Here is a 22,742-nt window from a genome sequence, read left to right as displayed (position 1 = left end):
AAAAATATTGAAAAAAAAAAACTTTTGACACTTATTGTTAATGTTTACGTTCCTTTTTATGTTTTACTTGACTTTTTATTGAATGAGCACCATTGACATTTCAGATGAATTTCTTGTCAATGGCATTAACAGTTAAATGAACAGAGTAGGCCTAACATTTGTGCTTTTGTAAGATACATCGTGTCATCTTCCATTTATAGTCTTCAAACGCATAGCAAAATATACAAATAGATTATAGCAATATCTAAATAGTACAAAATGGAACAAATTACATGAAATGTCAAAGAAATTAGAGGATACAAAAGTACGGCGGTATCTTCCTTGAGCTCTCTAAAATGTTACACTAAATATGCTTTCATTGCATCCTTCTTCAAAGTATTAGGTGTATATCTGTCTGTCTACAGAGCCTAAGATTACAAAGTGTGTTTTGAAAGGAGATCCAGCAAGGTTCTCAGACAGACAGTATCAAAAGCATATAAACTGGAATTATATCTCTGTGTTTTAACAGTTGGAGTTAATGTCCTCTCCTATCCCATGTCGCTATGCCTTAGCAAGGCTGTTCTTGGTACTGCCCCTCTGTTGCTGTGAAGAAGTCCTCCAGAACGCTCCTCAGGTACTCAAAGGTTGGCCGATTCTCTGGGCTCTCATTCCAGCACAGGTTCATAATATTGTACAGACCTTCAGGGCAGTCCTCCGATCGGGGCATCCGGTAGCCTCGCTCCAGGTTCTGAATCACCTCTGGGTTACTCATGCCTGACAGTGGGAGAAGACAAGAGATGGGGATGCAGTCTGGCTGATAATATGGGAAAAGTGTTGTATTTTGGTGAACAAAATATGTATTTTTTGAGGATTACTGTATACAGGTGCTATTTGGAGAATGGTGTGGAGTATTCTCAGTCAAATACCTGGATATGGGATACGACCATACGTCACTATCTCTGTCAAGAGGATCCCAAAAGACCACACATCTGACTTGATGGAAAAGGTTCCGTAGTTTATAGCTTCAGGTGCTGTCCATTTAATGGGGAATTTGGCACCTGAAAAGTGAAATAGGTTTACTTTATGGTTATGTTCATTTCAATAGCACCCTATGCATTCTACATGAACACTTGGTGGGGCTATAGTACAGAGAGAGTTCCTGGCATAGCAGAAAGCACTTAGAACATTCAAGCACATCCATTTTTATAGTGTAAACTAAGGAAAGTCATCCTACCCTCTCTGGCTGTGTACTCGTTGTCCTCGATGAGTCTTGCAAGTCCAAAATCAGCAATCTTACAGATGAGCTCATCAGACACCAGGATGTTTGCTGCTCGGAGGTCCCGATGGATGTAGTTCTGTTTTTCAATGTAGGCCATTCCCTCAGCCACCTGCAGGAGGCAGTACAACATAAGGAAGGATTTCTTTTTTCACCTTAATTTACCACGTAAGCTCGATGAGAACAAGTTCTCATTTACAACTGCGACCTGGCCAAGATAAAGCAAAGCAGTGGACCCAAACAACAACACAGAGTTACACATGGAATAACAAACATGCAGTCAGTAATACAATAGAAAGATGTTATATACAGTGTGTGCAAATGAGGTAGGATAAGGGAGGTAAGGCAATGAATAGGCCGTAGTGGCTAAATAATTACAATATAGCAATTCAATTAAACACTGGAGAGATAAATGTGCAGAAGTTGAGTGTGCAAGTAGAGATACTGGGGTGCAAGGAGCAAAATAAATAACAGTATGGGGATGAGGCTTAAAGCTAGTGAGGGAGATATGAATCTCCAGCTTCAGTGATTTTTGCAGTTCGTTCCAGTCATTGGCAGCAGAGAACTGGAAGGAAAGGCGGCCGAAGGAGGAATTGGCTTTGGGGGTGATCAGTGAAATATACCTGCTGGAGCGTGTGCTACGGGTGGGTGCTGCTATGGTGACCAGTGAGCTGAGATAAGGCAGATCTTTACCTGGCAAAGATTTATGAATACACTGTGTGTGTGTGTGTGTGTGTGTGTATTAGAGACAGACAGGGCAGAGGAAGATTCCTGTGACAGGGAGGTTCCCACTTCCCCAGGTCAAATCTCTGTTCCTCACCTTGGTGCACCCTCAGTTTTCACAGGCAGGTTATAATTGTGGCTGATCTAATCATATTTGTCTTTACCCTAAATTAATTGAATACAAGTAAAACCATAACATTTCCTGTTTGAGAAAAATGAGTATGATTATGAAACATATGATGGTTTGAGTGTGCAAGTATTTCTGTGGTAGCAAGGAGTGTGTTCTCACCGCCCCCTTCATGTACATGTGTGTTTAGGCAGACATTTGTGCATATTTCAGACGTAATAATCTCACAGATAGGCGTCATGAGGCCCGAGGTCCTTGAGAGAAAACAGAGAGGTGCGTGTGTTGTATGAACTTGACCTCATCATCATGCCCAAAAATGTCTACATTTTCACTCACTAGCTCTAGGGTTCATGTTGTTTCACTGTCTGTCACGTAACACACAAAAAAACCACAGTATAACACAAAGTCTTCATCTTCAAGAAGCCCCTACCCTAACCTGGTAGTAACCCTAACCTTAGCCCTAACTATCTTAGATGCCCCTCTGCCCTCACTTTCAGTTGATGTGAAGATATTCTGGCTCTAAACAGGCAGCCCTGCTATCAATAGCACGATACACTAGACAGAGTTTCCACTGTTGGGCCAGAGTCATTTCTTACAGGACTCATTTGAATTCTAAATCCAATTCCATGGCAGTTGGGTTCTTACTCACTACGCGCTCACAGCAACTTAAGATGCTGAATGCCATCAGTGTTCTAGCTATTGCTCAGGAACGTTGTCTTTTTCCATAATACCTTCCATAGATTAGGCTCTTCCTCTGTAACAGGCGGCTTTGAAAGTACTCTGAGCTTGGCTAGTTGACATCCCTGTAACCCCATTACACCTCCATGTGGCTCAATTTCCATTACTGTAAATGAGAGGTACATAATTGAACCCTGAAGAATGCACAGTGATGCCGAAACGTTGGTAAATACCCATGAAATTGCTGGGAGTATACATGGAGTGTGCGACTTTCTTTATTTTGATCATTTATAGTTTATTCGCTGTTAGTCATCACCTCCACACAAACTATTATTCTGGGTGTGCGCCAGCTCGTGTTTTTTAATATAATTGAACCATAACATTATGTTAGTGTAGCCCAATTAAATTAGATGTCGGTGTAAGCAGATGTTCTCCCATCTTTGGCCCGATATTTGGCCGTCAAACTACTCCTAAGTAATTTGTCCTTATACGAGAGGCTCAAGCAGCAATACAGCTGCTTTCTTGATCTTATGAAGTTCAAGGGGTGAGTAACACAGTGGTGGTGACACAGTTAGATTTGTGTCAATGTGTCTAGTCTTATGGTGTTATTGTTAATAAACCTTACACAGGGGTCTCCATTGTTACAGTGAGATTAGTATAAGCCTCATAATAGCAAGGGCTGTTTCCTGTCGACGAGGATCATACAGAGAGAATAGAAACTGAAAGAGCGAATGGAGGGGATAGTGAGACAGAGTTTGGGAGACAGTGTATAGAGAGCTATTGAGATTGAAGTAAAGAGCAGGGGACTTGCCTGAGACGCCATATCTATGAGGGTGTTGATGGGTATCATGGATCCCTCGGACGTCTTGAGAAAATCTACAAGTGCGCCTGTAATAAAGTGTGATCAAGTTATTCAAATGACAGATATGGGTCTTTCTATAAGCTAGGGTACCAGTGAATATTTCCTACACTGGACAACTTGCTACAGCTGTTGATAAGTCATTGATAATAATCAGCAGATTTTTTTCTTCATGTCATTACATTAAGATATAAGGGGATCATAGCTATAGTCAATACAATTCAAGAGTTGATTTAAAACCTATGTTTAACCCTTTATCATGGTTGGTGTCTTGAAGGATATGTCCAAAATCCTTGCATTTATGGCAGTGTAAGTTGTCGTTATACATATATTAAGCATTAATCATTTAAATTAGACATTGAACTTGAACCCTGTAAGAATCATGGATCTAGCTGTTGGACAGTTTGTTGTATAGAGATATCAGAAATGTAGTGTAGCTACATAACATTTAGTGTCTGTCTCCTTATGGTATGGCGTGAAAACAGTTTTCATGGGCACACAAATCCAAAATAATGTAGGCATTGCAAAATCGAGTGCATCTAACCAAAATAGCTACCTTACCTTGGTACTTAAAACCAAAATCGATACTGTCATTAATGTGGTTCTTCAGTAATTATGCATAATACTTGTTGAATGCCATTTGGTGTCCAATTGGTTAGTTACGCTGTGATATTTTCACACTTCATCATCTGACCCAGGAAGGAATTTTCCGATTGACAGTCAAGTGACGAACAGCTGTTGTGATATGGGAAGCGATGCAACAACAGCCCAAGTGCTGGAAAAAAAGGTGATTGTGAGGAATGTCCACAATATATATTGTGCCTGGATCCACATTGAATCTAATATCCTGAGTGAATTGAGGTTAATCATCTGTTGTTATCTGTTTCATTTACAGCAGGGTCTCGTTAGGTTTAACAGAGAAATCATCAAGGTAATGAGTTCATGTTTTATTATGTTTTTGTACCTTGGATTGGACACCGAGTCTACTGTGAACACTTGTATAGGACAGACTATTGAGCAACACCCAACGCTATTCATATGAGTTATTCTGGATAAAATGACAACAAATGACATCGTCTAGTGGGCTTATTCACAACATGATCTGTTAATGAAATAACATGACAAATACATTTTGTTTTCCATGTTACACCTGCAATTTTAAACAATATACAAGTGGCTTGAATTAGCCTATTGAACATGAATTTGTACTGGAATAGGCCAAGCCTTGAAAATCAGACATTTCCTTACTTGGTGCTTGAAAAGTTATTGTAATTATTCTATAGACAATTTAGAAGTTCTCCTGCTCCCTTTATAATTACCCTGATTACATTTTTTATCCGTTTTTGTGAGCGATGTTGTCACTTTCATTTGTTTCCCGTCACTTCATTTAAAGGGTGTTGCACGACTCTGTTGCGGTAAAACCAAGTGCGGTTATTATGAGGACGACACCTAATGTTGGTTTCAACTTGGCGTCCAATTCAAATCCATCCATTAAAAAAAATGACCTGTTTTTGGGTCACTGTCATTATAAAAAGTGATGATGAGATTCAAATGTTGAGATGAATTCTACCGCTATTCATGGGTTTATTATGTGTCTATGTGTCGGCTACATAGGCTACAGAAAAATCAGCATGCATCCAATCTATTTAGTCAGGCAATGTCCATGTTATTCTCACATATTTTAGAATGTAATAATAATTTTAATATCAATGCATTGGCAAGACCTAAAAAAAATGTAGGTGGAATTATTATAAGATACAAATAATGTTATCTCAAACTATGTTCAGTGAAATTCCTTGTGGGAAAGATCTTTGACACTTAACACTGCCATTCAAACTACATTTAGACAGAAAATCAGACAGATTTTTAAATTAGAAAATTAACATTTCCAGAAAGTTCGTTCACCATCAGTCGATGTGATGCATGGCTTCTATTTGATAGGGCATGGCTCCTCCGTCTCTATGTTGTGTTTGATTAAAACAGAACGATGCCACAGGACCTCAGCCAGCCAAGGCTAGCAGCAGGAAATGCCTTAAGAAAAGAAGAATGACTGTTCCAGGAAAGAAAGGCAACACGCTTCTGTGCTTCAGTCCAGAAGGACTCCTTTGATGTAAGTGCGCCAAGGTCGCTGTATAAGCCAAGGTCCAGTATAAGCCAAGGTCATGGTATAACCAAGGTTGCAGGGGATGTTAAAACTTCTTATGGCTGCAGGGGCAGTATTGAGTAGCTTGGATGAAAGGTGCCCAGAGGTGCCCAGAGTAAACGGCCTGCTCCTCAGTCTCAGTTGCTAATATATGCATATTATTATTAGTATTGGATACGAAACACTCTGACGTTTCTAAAACTGTTTGAATGATGTCTGTGAGTATAACAGAACTCATATGACAGGCAAAAACCTGAGAAGAAATCCAAACAGGAAGTGAGAAATCTGAGGTTGGTCGATTTTCAACTCAGGCTCTATTGAATTCACATGGGGATATGAAGGAAGTTGCACTTCCTAGGGCTTCCACTAGATGTCAACTGTCTTTAGAAACTTGAATGAGGCTTCTACTGTGTTGTGGGACTGAATAAGAGCTGAATGAGTCAGGTTACTGGCAGAGAGCCATTTCCTGGTCATGCGCATTCCACATGATATCGACTTGTGTTCCGTTGCTCCTCTAGACACAAAGGAATTCTCCGGTTAGAACTTTATTGAAGATTTATGATAAAAGCATCCTAATGATTGATTCTATATTTAGTTTGAAATGTTTCTTCGACCTGTAATATAACTTTTTAAAGTTTTTGTCCGAAGTAATGCACAAGCGTTTGGATATGTGTACCTAACGCTAACAAAAGTAGCTACTTGGACATAAATAACGGACATTATCGATTATTGCATGGTTTGCTTTTTCCGTAAAGTTTTTTTGAAATCTGACACAGCGGTTGCATTAAGGAGAGGTATATCTATAATTCCATGTGTATAACTTGTATTATCATCTACATTTATGATGAGTATTTCTGTTGAATCAATGTGGCTATGCTGTCACGCCCTGGTCTTAGTATTTTGTGTTTTCTTTATTTATTTGGTCAGGCCAGGGTGTGACATGGGTTTATTTTGTGTTGTGTTTATGTATGGTTTTTTTTTCGTAGGTTTTGGGATTGTGGCTTAGTGGGGTTTTCTAGCATAATCTATGGTTGCCTGAGGCGGTTCTCAATCAGAGCCAGGATCCGCCAGTCAGCCAGGATCTTCCAGATCCGCCAGTCAGCCAGGATTTTCCAGATCCGCCAGTCAGCCAGTATCCGCCAGTCAGCCAGGATCTGCCGGAACCGCCAGTCAGCCAGGATCCACCAGTCAGCCAGGATCTTCCAGATCCGCCAGTCAGCCAGGATCCGCCAGTCAGCCAGGATCTGCCGGAACCGCCAGTCAGCCAGGATCTGCCAGAACCACCAGCTAGCCAGGATCTGCCAGAGCCAACTACCTGCCTGAGCTTCCTCTAAGTACTGGGCTTCCTCTCAGTACTGGGCTTCCTCTCGGTACTGGGCTTCCTCTCGGTACTGGGCTTCCCCTCAGTACTGGGCTTCCCCTCAGTCCCGAGCTACCCCTCAGTCCCGAGCTTCCCCTCAGTCCCGAGCTTCCCCTCAGTCCCGAGCTTCTACCTCAGTCCCGAGCTGCCCCTCAGTCCAGTGGGGTACTTGGTGAGGGTTATTAGGCCAAGGTTGGCAGCGAGGGTCGCCAATCTTAGGACGCGTTACAAGGGGACTAAGACTTGGTTGGAGTGGGGTCCACGTCCCGAGCCGGAGCCGCCACCGTGGACAGACGCCCACCCGGACCCTCCTCCCCTATGGGTTTAGGTGTGCGGCCGGGAGTCCGCACCTTGGGGGGGGGGGGTTCTGTCACGCCCTGGTCTTAGTATTTTGTGTTTTCTTTCTTTATTTGGTCAGGCCAGGGCGTGACATGGGTTTATTTTGTGATGTGTTTATGTATGGGTTTTTTTTCGTAGGTTTTGGGATTGTGGCTTAGTGGGGTTTTCTAGCATAGTCTATGGTTGCCTGAGGCGGTTCTCAATCAGAGGCAGGTGATTCTCGTTGTCTCTGATTGGGAACCATATTTAGGCAGCCATATTCTTTGAGTGTTTCGTGGGTGATTGTTCCTGTCTCTGTGTTTATTGTCACCAGATAGGCTGTATAGGTTTTCATGTTCCGTTTGTTGTTTTTGTATTATCGTGTTTATTTGTTTATTAAACATGTATCTAAATTACCATGCTGCATTTTGGTCCGACTCTCCTTCGACGGAAGAAAACCGTAACACAATCACCCACCACACCAGGACCAAGCGGCGTGGTGACAGGCAGCGGCAGCAGGAGCTACGAAGTTTGGAATATACGACTTGGGAGGAAATAGACAGGTGGGCGGTCGACCCAGAGAGAGTGCCGGAGCCCGCCTGGGATTCGCTGGAGCAGTGCGAAGAGGGGTATAGAAGAATGGAGTTGAAGAGACAAGCACGGCAGCGCAGAAGGAAGCCCGAGAGTCAGCCCCAAAAATGTATTGGGGGGGGCTCAGGGAGAGTGTGGCAGAGTCAGGGTTCAGACCTGAGCCAACCCCCTGTTTATCGTGAGGATCAGCGATCACAGGACTTCTGGACTTGGGAGGAGATATTGGACGGAAAAGGACCCTGGGCACAGCCTGGAGAATATCGCCGCCCCAAAGAAGAACTGGAGGTGGCGAAAGCGGAGAGGCGCTGGTATGAAGAGGCAGCACGGCGACGCGGATGAGTCGGCCCCAAAAATTTATTGGGGGGGGCTCACAGGGAGTATGGCTACGCCAGGTAGGAGACCTGCGCTAACTTCCTGTGCTTACCGGGGGGCTAAAGAGACCGGACAGGCACCGTGTTATGCTGTGGAGCGCACGGTGTCTCCAGTGCGGGTGCATAGCCCGGTGCGGTACATACCAGCTCTTCGTATTGGCCGGGCTAGAGTGGGCATCGAGCCAGGTAAGGTTGGGCAGACTCGGTGCTCAAGAGCTCCAGTGCGCCTGCAGGGTCCGGTCTATCCAGTGCCACCTCCACACACCAGTCCTCCGGTGGCAGCTCCCCGCACCAGGCTTCCTGTGCGTGTTCTCGGCCCAGTACCACCAGTGCCAGCACCACGCGTCAGGCCTACAGTGCGCCTCACCTGTTTAGCGCTGTCAGAGCCTTCCTCCTCTCCAGCGCTGCCGGAGTCTCCCGCCTGTTTAGCGCTGCCAGAGCCTTCCTCCTCTCCAGCGCTGTCGGAGTCTCCCGCCTGTCTAGTGCTATCAGAGCCTTCCTCCTCTCCAGCGCTGTCGCAGTCTCCCGCCTGTCTAGCGCTATCAGAGCCTTCCTCCTCTCCAGCGCTGCCGGAGTCTCCTGCCTGTTCAGCGCAGCCAGAGCTGCCAGTCTGCATGGAGCAGCCAGAGCTGCCAGTCTGCATAGAGCAGCCAGAGCTGCCAGTCTGCATGGAGCTGCCAGTCTGCATAGAGCAGCCAGAGCTGCCAGTCTGCATGGAGCAGCCAGAGCTGCCAGTCTGCATGGAGCAGCCAGAGCTGCCAGTCTGCATGGAGTAGCCAGAGCTGCCAGTCTGCATGGAGCAGCCAGAGCTGCCAGTCTGCATGGAGTAGCCAGAGCTGCCAGTCTGCATGGAGCAGCCAGAGATGCCAGTCTGCATGGAGCAGCCAGAGCTGCCAGTCTGCATGGAGCAGCCAGAGCAGCTAGATCCGCCAGTCAGCCAGGATCCGCCAGATCCGCCAGTCAGCCAGGATCCGCCAGTCAGCCAGGATCCACCAGTCAGCCATGATCTTCCAGATCCGCCAGTCAGCCAGGATCCGCCAGTCAGCCATGATCTTCCAGATCCGCCAGTCAGCCAGGATCCGCCAGTCAGCCAGGATCTTCCAGATCCGCCAGTCAGCCAGGATCCGCCAGTCAGCCAGGATTTTCCAGATCCGCCAGTCAGCCAGTATCCGCCAGTCAGCCAGGATCTGCCGGAACCGCCAGTCAGCCAGGATCCACCAGTCAGCCAGGATCTTCCAGATCCGCCAGTCAGCCAGGATCCGCCAGTCAGCCAGGATCTGCCGGAACCGCCAGTCAGCCAGGATCTGCCAGAACCACCAGCTAGCCAGGATCTGCCAGAGCCAACTACCTGCCTGAGCTTCCTCTCAGTACTGGGCTTCCTCTCAGTACTGGGCTTCCTCTCGGTACTGGGCTTCCTCTCGGTACTGGGCTTCCCCTCAGTACTGGGCTTCCCCTCAGTCCCAAGCTACCCCTCAGTCCCGAGCTTCCCCTCAGTCCCGAGCTTCCCCTCAGTCCCGAGCTTCTACCTCAGTCCCGAGCTGCCCCTCAGTCCAGTGGGGTACTTGGTGAGGGTTATTAGGCCAAGGTTGGCAGCGAGGGTCGCCAATCTTAGGACGCGTTACAAGGGGACTAAGACTTGGTTGGAGTGGGGTCCACATCCCGAGCCGGAGCCGCCACCGTGGACAGACGCCCACCCGGACCCTCCTCCCCTATGGGTTTAGGTGTGCGGCCGGGAGTCCGCACCTTGGGGGGGGGTTTCTGTCACGCCCTGGTCTTAGTATTTTGTGTTTTCTTTCTTTATTTGGTCAGGCCAGGGCGTGACATGGGTTTATTTTGTGATGTGTTTATGTATGGTTTTTTTTTTCGTAGGTTTTGGGATTGTGGCTTAGTGGGGTTTTCTAGCATAGTCTATGGTTGCCTGAGGCGGTTCTCAATCAGAGGCAGGTGATTCTCGTTGTCTCTGATTGGGAACCATATTTAGGCAGCCATATTCTTTGAGTGTTTCGTGGGTGATTGTTCCTGTCTCTGTGTTTATTGTCACCAGATAGGCTGTATAGGTTTTCATGTTCCGTTTGTTGTTTTTGTATTATCGTGTTTATTCGTTTATTAAACATGTATCTAAATTACCATGCTGCATTTTGGTCCGACTCTCCTTCGACGGAAGAAAACCGTAACATATGCAAAATCACTGGATGTTTTTGGAACTAGTGAACGTAACACGCCAATGTAAACTCAGATTTTTTGAATATGAACTTTATCAAACAAAACATACATGTACAGTGCCTTGCGAAAGTATTCGGCCCCCTTGAACTTTGCGACCTTTTGCCACATTTCAGGCTTCAAACATAAAGATATAAAACTGTATTTTTTTGTGAAGAATCAACAACAAGTGAGACACAATCATGAAGTGGAACGACATTTATTGGATATTTCAAACTTTTTTAACAAATCAAAAACTGAAAAATTGGGCGTGCAAAATTATTCAGCCCCCTTAAGTTAATACTTTGTAGCGCCACCTTTTGCTGCGATTACAGCTGTAAGTCGCTTGGGGTATGTCTCTATCAGTTTTGCACATCGAGAGACTGAAATTTTTTCCCATTCCTCCTTGCAAAACAGCTCGAGCTCAGTGAGGTTGGATGGAGAGCATTTGTGAACAGCAGTTTTCAGTTCTTTCCACAGATTCTCGATTGGATTCAGGTCTGGACTTTGACTTGGCCATTCTAACACCTGGATATGTTTATTTTTGAACCATTCCATTGTAGATTTTGCTTTATGTTTTGGATCATTGTCTTGTTGGAAGACAAATCTCCGTCCCAGTCTCAGGTCTTTTGCAGACTCAATCAGGTTTTCTTCCAGAATGGTCCTGTATTTGGCTCCATCCATCTTCCCATCAATTTTAACCATCTTCCCTGTCCCTGCTGAAGAAAAGCAGGCCCAAACCATGATGCTGCCACCACCATGTTTGACAGTGGGGATGGTGTGTTCAGGGTGATGAGCTGTGTTGCTTTTACGCCAAACATAACGTTTTGCATTGTTGCCAAAAAGTTCAATTTTGGTTTCATCTGACCAGAGCACCTTCTTCCACATGTTTGGTGTGTCTCCCAGGTGGCTTGTGGCAAACTTTAAACAACACTTTTTATGGCTATCTTTAAGAAATGGCTTTCTTCTTGCCACTCTTCCATACAGGCCAGATTTGTGCAATATACGACTGATTGTTGTCCTATGGACAGAGTCTCCCACCTCAGCTGTAGATCTCTGCAGTTCATCCAGAGTGATCATGGGCCTCTTGGCTGCATCTCTGATCAGTCTTCTCCTTGTATGAGCTGAAAGTTTAGAGGGACGGCCAGGTCTTGGTAGATTTGCAGTGGTCTGATACTCCTTCCATTTCAATATTATTGCTTGCACAGTGCTCCTTGGGATGTTTAAAGCTTGGGAAATCTTTTTGTATCCAAATCCGGCTTTAAACTTCTTCACAACAGTATCTCGGACCTGCCTGGTGTGTTCCTTGTTCTTCATGATGCTCTCTGCGCTTTTAACGGACCTCTGAGACTATCACAGTGCAGGTGCATTTATACGGAGACTTGATTACACACAGGTGGATTGTATTTATCATCATTAGTCATTTAGGTCAACATTGGATCATTCAGAGATCCTCACTGAACTTCTGGAGAGAGTTTGCTGCACTGAAAGTAAAGGGGCTGAACAATTTTGCACGCCCAATTTTTCAGTTTTTGATTTGTTAAAAAAGTTTGAAATATCCAATAAATGTTGTTCCACTTCATGATTGTGTCCCACTTGTTGTTGATTCTTCACAAAAAAATACAGTTTTATATCTTTATGTTTGAAGCCTGAAATGTGGCAAAAGGTCGCAAAGTTCAAGGGGGCCGAATACTTTCGCAAGGCACTGTATTGTGTAACATGAAGTCCTATGAGTGTCATCTGATGAAGATCATCAAAGGTTAGTGATTCATTTTATCTCTATTTGTGCTTTTTGTGACTCCTCTCTTTGGCTGGAAAAATGGCTGTGTTTTTCTGTGGCTTGGTGGTGACCTAACATAATCGTTTGTGGTGCTTTCGCTGTAAAGCATATTTGGAACCGGACACTGTGGTGGGATTAACAACAAGATTACCTTTAAAACGGTATACAATACATGTATGTTTGAGGAATTTTAATTATGAGATTTCTGTTGTTTTGAATTTGGCGCCCTGCACTTTCACTGGCTGTTGTCATATCATCCCGTTAACGGGACTGCAGCCCTAAGAAGTTTTAAGGGTGCCACGCCTGTAATTTTCCAGTTGTATTATCTTCAGTGATAAAAAAAAGGACAAATTAAGAGGATGGGAACATCAAGCCTTCCTTTCTAGTGACAACAGAGGCAACAATTGTGTCTGTGAACACGTGAATCACAAACAAAGAGACAGTTTATAGAGGACTATACAAAGGCCAGACATTCACTAGCTCAGAGCACTTGCATACTGAAGATGTTGATGCACGAGGAACAGTGTCCTCCAATGTGCTTTGTTATTGTCTATCGCAATGTAAGGCCTTCAAAAAGGCAACAACACACTTTGAGGGCAATGTGAAAACATGCAGGTGATATACTAACAGTAGTCAGAGGTTAAAACCGAGGCTACTGGAGAGAACATATTGTTATCAAAATATGTTGTTATTCTATGAAGTTACGTTTTCAGTGTCAGTCTGTGTGCAGTGCAGTGCACCTGTAACCATGATGACATTTTTGTTGGTCTGGGTTTGCTACCCTTTTACAGGCAGCCTCTCTCTTTGTTGTGTGAGGAGAGAAAGAGAGTAGTCACTGCAGTGGCTGAAAGGCCTCGTCTGACTGGGGGATTATGGGGGTTGAAGGGGGTGGGGGGGGGGTCTGTGTACTGACACAGGAATGGAGCCACACGCCCATGGGGGTTAACACAGGTCCCGTCACTGAACAATGAGACGGTGAATCACCACTCTCCTATTTGACATCACTTTTTTCACATCAGAACAGACTTCCCTTTGGTGTGTAGACATCAGAGGCCCCGGGTGGTCGATTTGATTATTTTAGTGAAGGCAAGTGCCGCAGGTTCATCAAAATAGAAGAACAGAACTGAAAAGAATAGGATCAAGTTTACCTATTGTATAGGGAGTTAGTCTTACCCTGAAAGACGAGCATTGACCATTAGCCTAATAACAATGTAAACCTAGATAGTGACACCCACCGTTCTCCATAAACTCTGTGATGATGTAGATGGGCTCCTGGGTAACCACGGCGAAGAGGCGGACCAGGCGCGGGTGCTGCAGCTCCTTCATCAGGTTGGCCTCGGCCAGGAAAGCAGCCATGGACATGGTGCCCACCTTCAGATTCTTAATGGCCACCTGTCTGTGGTTGTTGTACAGACCTGCAGCATAGAGGAAGGCCATTGGTGATACAGTAAATAAATATACAGTATATAGTAATACTACTATCACACTACAGTGTTATTATTCAGTAGTGTAGTATACGATGTGTAGGCCAGTTGAGTCAGTTGAGGACATGCAAGTTCACTATCGGTCACTCTCAACTAGTTGAGTTATATAACCTATGCTGTAATGGTGAGAATCAACTTGTTTTGTTATTGAAAGCATTCTTCTCTACATTTTATCTAAAACAAAAATGGTGATGAAGTTTTTTCCAATCTGACATGCATGGATAAACATTTAATCTGAAACAACAATCACCCCAATGATGTGGGTGTATTCAGTTGCTGCTGTTCGGATGAGGAAAGGAAAAACAATTATGTTGCCAAGATCGCATGCAGGAGGAAGTTGTTAATACAAAGTTCCATGGCAGGCTATTTTGAGGTCTGATACAGGGGGTTGTTTTGAATGTAGCATTGTGTTCACATACATGAAGATGGACGATAGGGAAATCTCCCCCTTCAATGGAAAAGTAGTGTGGAGGGTTTAGATTACATTAAAATATATTCTCACCATCAAAACATTGGAGTTTTTTGACTAATGTTTGATTTTAGGGTCACAATGGGAGGGGCATTAGTAAATATTGTAATATAGACACACATGTATGAACTAATATAGGCATGTGAAGAGCTTCAGAGAGACTTAGCTACAGACTGGTTTTTGACTAGATCTTCAACCTAGAACGCTCACTGGCTCTTGCGTAATCCAACTGACACCTGACATCAATCCCAAGAGACCTTATACCAGCTCAAACAAGCCCTGCAGTCATGGCAGTATTTAGGAAATTACACACAATGCAGAACTAAAGCCTAAACTAAAGCTGCTCTGGCAGACACAGAGAGAGACAGGCCCAAAGCCAGATTGAGCAACTGGTTGCTTTATATCTAGGGAATCGATGTAAACCAACACACTTATTTGTATTCTGAAAATGTCCACTGTGGTTGAATATAGCCTGAACAGTGGTGGAAAAAGTACCCAACTGTCATACTTGAGTAAAAGTAAAGATACCTTAAGAAAAGAGGACTCAAGTAAAAGTCACCCAGTAAAATACTACTTGAGTAAAAGTCTAAAAGTATTTGGTTTAAAATATACTTTCTTGTTTTTGAAATTTACGGAAAGTCAGGGACACACTCCAATATTCAGACATAATTTACAAACAAAGCATACGTGTTTAGTGAGTCTGCCAGATCAGAGGCAGTATGGATGACCAGGGATGTTCTGTTGATATGTGTGTGAATTTGACTATTCATGTCCTGCTAAGCATTCAAAATGTGACGAGTACCTTTGGGTGTCAAGGAAAATGTATGGAGTAAAAAGTACAACATTTCATTTACTCACCCATCCAGACTTCCCCAAACTGCCCGGCCCCGAGCCTGCGCTCCATCTTGAGGGACTCTCGGGGGATCTCCCATTCGTCCTGCCACCAGGGTTTCTGGGGCACACGGGACTGGCAGGGCTTCATCAACCGGGTGCACAGGCCATCCGCCTCACCTGCAGACACATACAACACAGGCAGAGTCAAAGGTCAAACAATGCCACCACATTTTAAAACAGATGAGTATGTGCACTATGGATGGTATGGTAATGGTTTTTCGTACCAAAGCTATATGTATTGTTTGGCTGATGTATTATTGTGTTCTGACTGGAGGCATCGCTCCAGGAGTTCAGACAGGATGTGAGTCATAGCACGTACGTGAGTGATGCTGGACCAGCTCTTTCAGGGAGTTGAAGGATATCTTTGCGGTGATGTAGAAACCACCAGTATCCAAGTTGCGGATTCGGTAGTGCTTGACCGTGTCTCCCGTGTTCGGATCAAATTCCCTGACAGACAAGGAGAAGGAGCCTTTGGTGGTCTCACTCTCTCTGACCATGAAGGAGCCCTGTGTGTTCCCCGGAGCTAGCAGGAGCCTCATGGCATCATTTCTGGAGAGGTTCTTGAAAAACCATCTGAAACACATGAAACAGGCGTAGAACTTCAAACAAAACCACATCCCTTTCCCTTAACGGGTGTTGACTGTTGTGTATGGGGAGATGGTGTTGGGGTTAAGTTAGACACTGTTGGGGGATGTATGTTCTTCCTACGTGACTTAAAGTGAAATTAAATACAATTATTTGAGTTTCTGAATTGACTTACGTCTCCATCTCCATGGAGTTTAGGGGGGCCACAAAGTTGTATGGGATGAAGCCCTTCTGGCCTGTGATGAGCGACTCTGCCATGAACCACTCCGGGTCATCCCTAGACAGCACACAAAACAACAACACTTACATGTAAGTATAGCTGTTCTAACTAACACACACTATCTCACTATATCATACTTTCCAAGCCTTGGCAATATGTCATGCTCCTTCAAACAACTACGCACTTTTGCATAACTACACAAATATACCACATCCTCTAAAAAGTAAATGGCATCATCACACATCCTCCACTATTCTTACTTATTGAGGATCTTCAGCTTGTCTCCCTTCCCAAATCCCAGGTCATCACTGTGGTTGGGTTCATAGCTGTATATGGCAACCACCAGGCTATCTGCACAACACAAAACGCGCATGGGTTAGGAAAACATAAACAGTAATGATCAGATTTGACCCACAAGAAGATGGCACATATTTACCCCCATATTCATGTATAAGAACATACCTGGTAGAGGGGAAGAGGGAGGCGTGAAATGAGAGGGGTATGGGATCAGTTGATCTGTGTACTGATAAGAGCAAAGCAGGTTAAGGATCAGTAAAATAACCTAGGTTTCCACTTGAGAATTCAAAGATTGTCATTCAGTGTACGAACAATATGGAAGTTCAAGTTGTTATTTGCATGAGAACAGTAAATAGAAAAGTCTGGGGGGTTTCCACTTACAATTTAATTGATGGTAAAAAAAACAATTCCATTTTAACCAGATTAAGATTAAATTAAATTTAACAGGTTTTACGTAATGTTTACTTTGTGCCATCAAACTGGCCCACAACAAAATGGCATTCACATGTTCTCTTCTCCTGTATCTGTAATCTATAGTGCCTTCAGAAAGTATTCACACCACTTGATTTTTCCCACATTTTGTTTTGGTCAATAATCTACACAAAATACTCTGTAATGTTGAAGTGGAAGAGAAATGTGAACATTTGTAAAGAATTCATAAAACATAAAACACTAACATATCTTGATTAGATACGTATTCAACCCCCTGAGTCAATACATGCTAGAATCACCTTTAGTAGCGATTATAGCTGTAAGTCTATCTGGGCAAGACCTTTCGATACCTGGATTGTGCAACATTTGCCCATTATTCTTTTCAAAATTCTTCATGCTCTGTCAGATTGGTTGTTCATCATTGCTAGACAACCATTTTCAGGTTTTGTCAAAGATTTTAAAGCAGATTTAAGTCAAAACTGTAACTCGGCCACTCAGGAACATTCACTGTCTTCTTGGTAAGCAACTCCAGTGTAGATTTGACCTTGTGTTTTAGGTTATTTTCCTGCTGAAAGGTGAATTAATCTCCCTGTCTGGAAGAAAGCGTACTGAACCAGGTTTTCCTCAAGGATTTTGCCTATGCTTAGCTCCATCCTGTTAATTTTTATCCTGAAAAACTCCCCAGTACTTAACGATTACAAGCATACCCATAATGTGATGCAGCCACCACTATGCTTGAAAATATGGAGAGTGGTACTCAGTAACATGTTGTATTGGATTTGCCCCAAACATAACACTTTGTATTTGGGCCAAAAAGTGAATTGTTTTGGCAAAAAATTTTCAGTTACCAAAAAAAATCTAATTTAGTGAATGTTTACAGTCCAAATGAATTGCCCACACAAAAGCCAACTTCCCCCCCCAAATGATGTAAGTTGTCAATTCCCAAGCACTGACATGCACAACACCCTTTCAGGTAGACCATGGTTGCATAGGTAATATTAATTGATATCTCAATTAAATGCATATTGGAGATGTTTGTGTGTTTTCACATTCTACTCCAGTTACCCAGCCACGTCCAGATGCTATGCCGCCGTCGAAACACACTCACCAATTTAGCTGACTTGAGGGGAATCGGGCAGTTGCAGTGGTCACACACTTCGTCTAGGTTCTCTATCCAGTCATCATCATAATCTGAACTATAGTTGCATCCCATTTTACCTGGAACATAGTCAAGTGTTTCTGTCAGTTTACATCACCACATAATAGAAGAGATTGATTGACAAAGTATAATAACAATTTTCGAATACTTGAGTTAAACAATATAGTTGCTTAGTGCATCATACTTAGAATTGGTACCCAAGAGACTTAGTGAACTAGATAGCTGTAGCTTATTATATAACCCTCTTAAAAGTAAAGAGCTGTTCAATTTCAGATCCCTTAAAATTTCAAATAAACAAAATCTTTAATAAGAAAAACTTTTTACCCAGAATGTATTTTATTTTAACATTCATGTAAGAATCTAATATCACTAAAGTCCCCAGCCCTGCACAAACAACTCAGGATGTCCTGATATGACTAAATCAGCAGAATGAAAAAATTAAGTAATAATCTTGGCCAGACCAAAAGGTGAAATGGATCAGGAGGTATTGTCACGCCTTGGTCTTAGTATTTTGTGTTTTCTTTAATTATTTGTTCAGGCCAGGGTGTGACATGGGTTTATTGTGTTGTCTTATTGGGGTTTTTGTAGGCATTGGGATTGTGGCTGATTAGGGGTGTGTCTAGCATAGGCTTGGCTGCCTGAGGCGGTTCTCAATCAGAGTCAGGTGATTCTCGTTGTCTCTGATTGGGAACCATATTTAGGTAGCCTGGGTTTCACTGTGTATTTTGTGGGTGATTGTTCCTGTCTCTGTGTAGTGTTCACCAGATAGGCTGTATTAGGTTTTCACATTTCGTTTGTTGTTTTTTTGTATTTATTTAGTTATTTCATGTATCACTATTTTTTCATTAAAGAACATGAGTAACCACCACGCTGCATTTTGGTCCGACTCTCCTTCAACAGACGAACGCCGTTACAGGTATTAAATATACATTCTTGTTTTTGTGTAGCTTCACATCAATACACACCAATATCCTTATGTACATATTCTTTATCCCCTTACACTGTGTATGACAGTAGTTTTTTTTGGAATTGTTAGTTAGATTACTTGCTCGTTATTACTGCATTGTCGGAACTAGAAGCACAAGCATTTCGCTACACTCGCATTAACATCTGCTAACCATGTGTATGTGACAAATAAAATTTGATTTGATTTGATTTGATTTGAACCAGAGTGTAGCAGGATTTTAAAAAATCCCCCATCGAAATACTACAACACATTGGCATGTACACCTTCAGTGAACTGTATAAACTGAAAACTGATCCATATACTGTGTAGTTTGCTGGGATATGATAGACTTGAGATGGTGACAGATGAAATTAAGAGATTTGCAAATAATATACACTATACTGTATATACAAAAGTATGTTGACACCCCTTCAAATTAGTGGATTTGGCTATTTCAGCCACACCTGTTGCTGACAGGTTTATAAAATCGAGCACACAACCATGCAATCTCCATAGTCAAACATAGTAGAATGGCCTTACTGAAGAGCTCAGTGTCTTTCAACGTGGCACTGTCATAGGATGCCACCTTTCCAACAAGTCAGTTTGTCAAATTTCTGCCCGGCTAGAGCCGCCCCAATCAACTGTAAGTGCTGTTTTTGTGAAGTGGAAACATCTAGGAGCAATAACGACTGAGCCGCGAAGTGGTAGGCCAAACAAGCTGACAGAACAGGATCGCTGTAGCGCGTATAAACTTCTGTCCTCAGTGGAACACTCACTACCGAGTTTCAAACTGCCTCTGGAAGCAATGTCAGCACAATAACTGTTTGTCGGGGGCTTCATGAAATGGCTTTCCATGGCTTGCATAGAACTCTGACCTTAACCCCATCGAACACCTTTGGGGTGAATTGGAACGCTGACTGCGAGCCAGGCCTAATACCCAACATCGGTGCCCGACCTTACTAATTCTCTTGTGGTTGAATGGAAGCAAGTCCCTGCAGCAATGTTCCAACATCTATTGGAAAGCCTTCCCAGAAGAGTGGAGGCTGTTATTGCAGCAATGGGGGGACCAACTCTATATTAATGCTCATGAATTTGCAATGAGAAGTTTGAGGAGCAGATGTCCACATACTTTTTTAGTGTAATTTAATGAGACCTTTTTTGTTGAGACGCCAAATTACTAAGTGTTTCACAAGGTACATTTTGTGTTATAATTATTTTACTTCATTTCGGAATTAATCATAGTTTGGATTCTTTGATAGAAAATGTGATTATATGTAAAATCACACTTATCCGGTGTTAAACCATGTGTGGCATGCTCTCAGTGCGGATGGAGTGCTCTACCCCTCAGCAGTACAGTATGACCCTGTGCTCTCAGGCCCGTTCTACACTCCTATCCCATTGTTCGGCTCATGTAACGGGGTCAGTGGGCTAATTGGAGTCGCTGCCTGTCCCAAGGGCACAAATCCGTGAGAAAATCTGACTGGTTGGGAAATGCCTGACCCCGGTAGCGATAGTCTACCCCTACACTGGGATGCTCAGGGACGGAATGGTGGAGGACGAGAGGGATTGTTTTTGGGTGACATCTCTTCTGCTTCTGTCTGGCAGCCTCTTACAGAAATAATTCTAAACAAAGTCAAAATGTTCCATTTGAAGGGATTCCCCTCTTGGTTTCGTATTTTAATCATATTCAGCTGCTGATGGGCTGCCCTCCTCAAGGCCAAAGGACAGATTGGATTGTGTGACTCACAGTGTGCTGCCTTTGGTTTGTTGGCTTTATTATCATTACGTTGTGCTGCATTTGTCGAGACATTGTTTTTGATTCTGTCTGTTTCACCTCCACTTTCTGCGATGCTATGTGGTGTGATGGTCATACTGGACGTTGGACATTGGTCACACAGAGGTGGAGACTGGACACACTGCTCTTTATGCTACCTAGTGGTATGACTAACCTGCATTGCTCTTCACAGAACTGTATTCATGAATTACATCGACAAGATGGCCTTCCATAAGTACATCAACTGATCTGTCAGACTGCTCTGAAAATATGTTGTTGCTTTCATGAAATTATCACATTTTACATATGCATATTAGATACTCTATAGCTGTAATGATTTGCTATAAAGATGGATACTATATCACAAAGTCATTCTTGGTCACCAGATCCCTCCCTGACAAACAAAAACCCTAAACAATTGTGTGTCAACTTGTAATTAAAGCATAATAACCACAAGAATTGCATTCACCAAACCAGATGTTTTAACTTAAATGACCAGTTTTCCCCTGTTGTTTTGTATGACCTTTTAAGCCAAGCCAAATGTTGTTTTTTCAGTACAGTTAACATCTTCTCAATATTGAATATAGCCTAAACATTTCTGACTCTGCTCATTTACTGTAGAAGACAAGTCTATACATTGTGGTACAATCATCCTGATAAATGAAGCTTTCAATGGGAGAACACACCAATATAGATGAGTGCATTATATAGCACATCAGGTTGAAGACGTACCTCAGGAAACTTCCCCAATGTGTTCTTCAACAGGGTGTCAGCGATTTCACTGGTCTACAGCCAGAGCAGCTTTATCCATGATATCTATATCTAGATATCTAGGATTTAGTAATCCTATCAAAAACAGCAACTAAGAATATAACACTACTTTTGGAGAGAACGTAAAGAAACAATAGGATGTTGAGTGAGTTTTTCAGGCAGGGAGTTTTATATGTGAAGATCTCATCACTCACTCATGTATTGCCATCCAAACGTACACTCGCACACCCACACAGACACACACAGACACAGACACACACGTGCACACACACCTCAGTGGAGATATAGCAGCCCAAAGGGCTTCCTGTCGTTGAAAGGTTGAGGGTTGTTCTGCAGTGGCTCTGACAGGTGCTACCCATGCAGCTGTGTGTTACACAGGGAACATTAGGCTCCTCTGTAAATGGGTCAAGACAGTACCTCTCTCCTAGTGTGTGAATACTTGTGAATGCTCTATAATATTTATGACTGAAAATATGATATATGATGTATAATGTATAAGTAATATCTATCTAGATGTAGTGTATATCAAGTTATCAAATTACTTTATTCTTGCTATGTAACTACTGTAAAAAAGAAGTGGCATGTATGTAAAATGTGTGTATAATTTACATGTAACAACAAAATAAAAAACTGTTGATAAAAAGTTTGTTTGTCCAATATAATTTTTAAAAGTACATAATAGATATTTGTAAATGTTCCATCAGTCACAATTATTTATTTATTTTACCTTTATTTAACTAGGCAAGTCAGTTAGGAACAAATTCTTATTTACAATGATGGCCTACCCCGGCCAACCCCTAACCCGGATGACGCTGGGCCAATTGTGTGCCGCCCTATGGGACTCACAATTACGGTTTGTTGTGATACAGCCTGGAATCAAACCAGGGTCTGTAGTGACTCCGCTAGCATTGAGATGCGGTGCCTTAGACCGCGGCGCCATTTGGGAATTGGGTAAGATCTTGGTAAATGAGAGTCTCAGGCAGTCGATAGACATTTTGATTCAGATCTTCTGTGTATCGCAATGAGACCGTTATTATGGGAAAATTTGTGTCATCAACATTTAGTTGCAATTGCCAAATGAGTCATTGGTCCCCAGTTCCTCTCTCTGGTCTCATTTCTGTGCCTCTGTGAGGGAACGTTGTCAACGCTGTGGACCACATAGCTCTTTGTTGCAGTGGCAGGCTGCAACTTTAGACTCTAGAGCATGTACAGAAGTCAGCCCAAACATGTACAGGAAGTGCACTGAAATATGTGCAACTGTGTCTGCCACGTAAACCACTTAATTGAAGACTTGTTCTATTAATAAA

The 22,742-nt window shown here is 43.1% G+C and overlaps 1 protein-coding gene across 1 annotated transcript; it reads right to left on the bottom strand.

The window, feature by feature from the left end:
* Positions 1 to 37: 37 nt before the first annotated feature.
* On the bottom strand, positions 38 to 21,691 carry LOC112261928 (proto-oncogene tyrosine-protein kinase LCK). The gene is made up of 12 exons (XM_024437581.2): positions 21,397 to 21,691; positions 17,894 to 18,003; positions 16,519 to 16,579; positions 16,317 to 16,407; positions 16,012 to 16,113; positions 15,571 to 15,824; positions 15,216 to 15,368; positions 13,640 to 13,819; positions 3,595 to 3,671; positions 1,214 to 1,367; positions 906 to 1,037; positions 38 to 753 (listed from the first exon to the last, which is right to left on the bottom strand). Exons 2-12 carry the CDS (start codon positions 17,996 to 17,998, stop codon positions 548 to 550), a joined length of 1,515 nt encoding a protein of 504 aa, XP_024293349.1. The 5' UTR covers positions 17,999 to 18,003; positions 21,397 to 21,691; the 3' UTR covers positions 38 to 547.
* Positions 21,692 to 22,742: the final 1,051 nt, after the last annotated feature.

Source organism: Oncorhynchus tshawytscha, linkage group LG11, assembly GCF_018296145.1.
Source record: "Oncorhynchus tshawytscha isolate Ot180627B linkage group LG11, Otsh_v2.0, whole genome shotgun sequence".
NCBI lineage: Eukaryota > Metazoa > Chordata > Actinopteri > Salmoniformes > Salmonidae > Oncorhynchus > Oncorhynchus tshawytscha.
The sequence above is the reverse complement of the archived record's forward strand: the minus strand, read 5'-3'. Positions and strand labels throughout refer to the sequence as shown.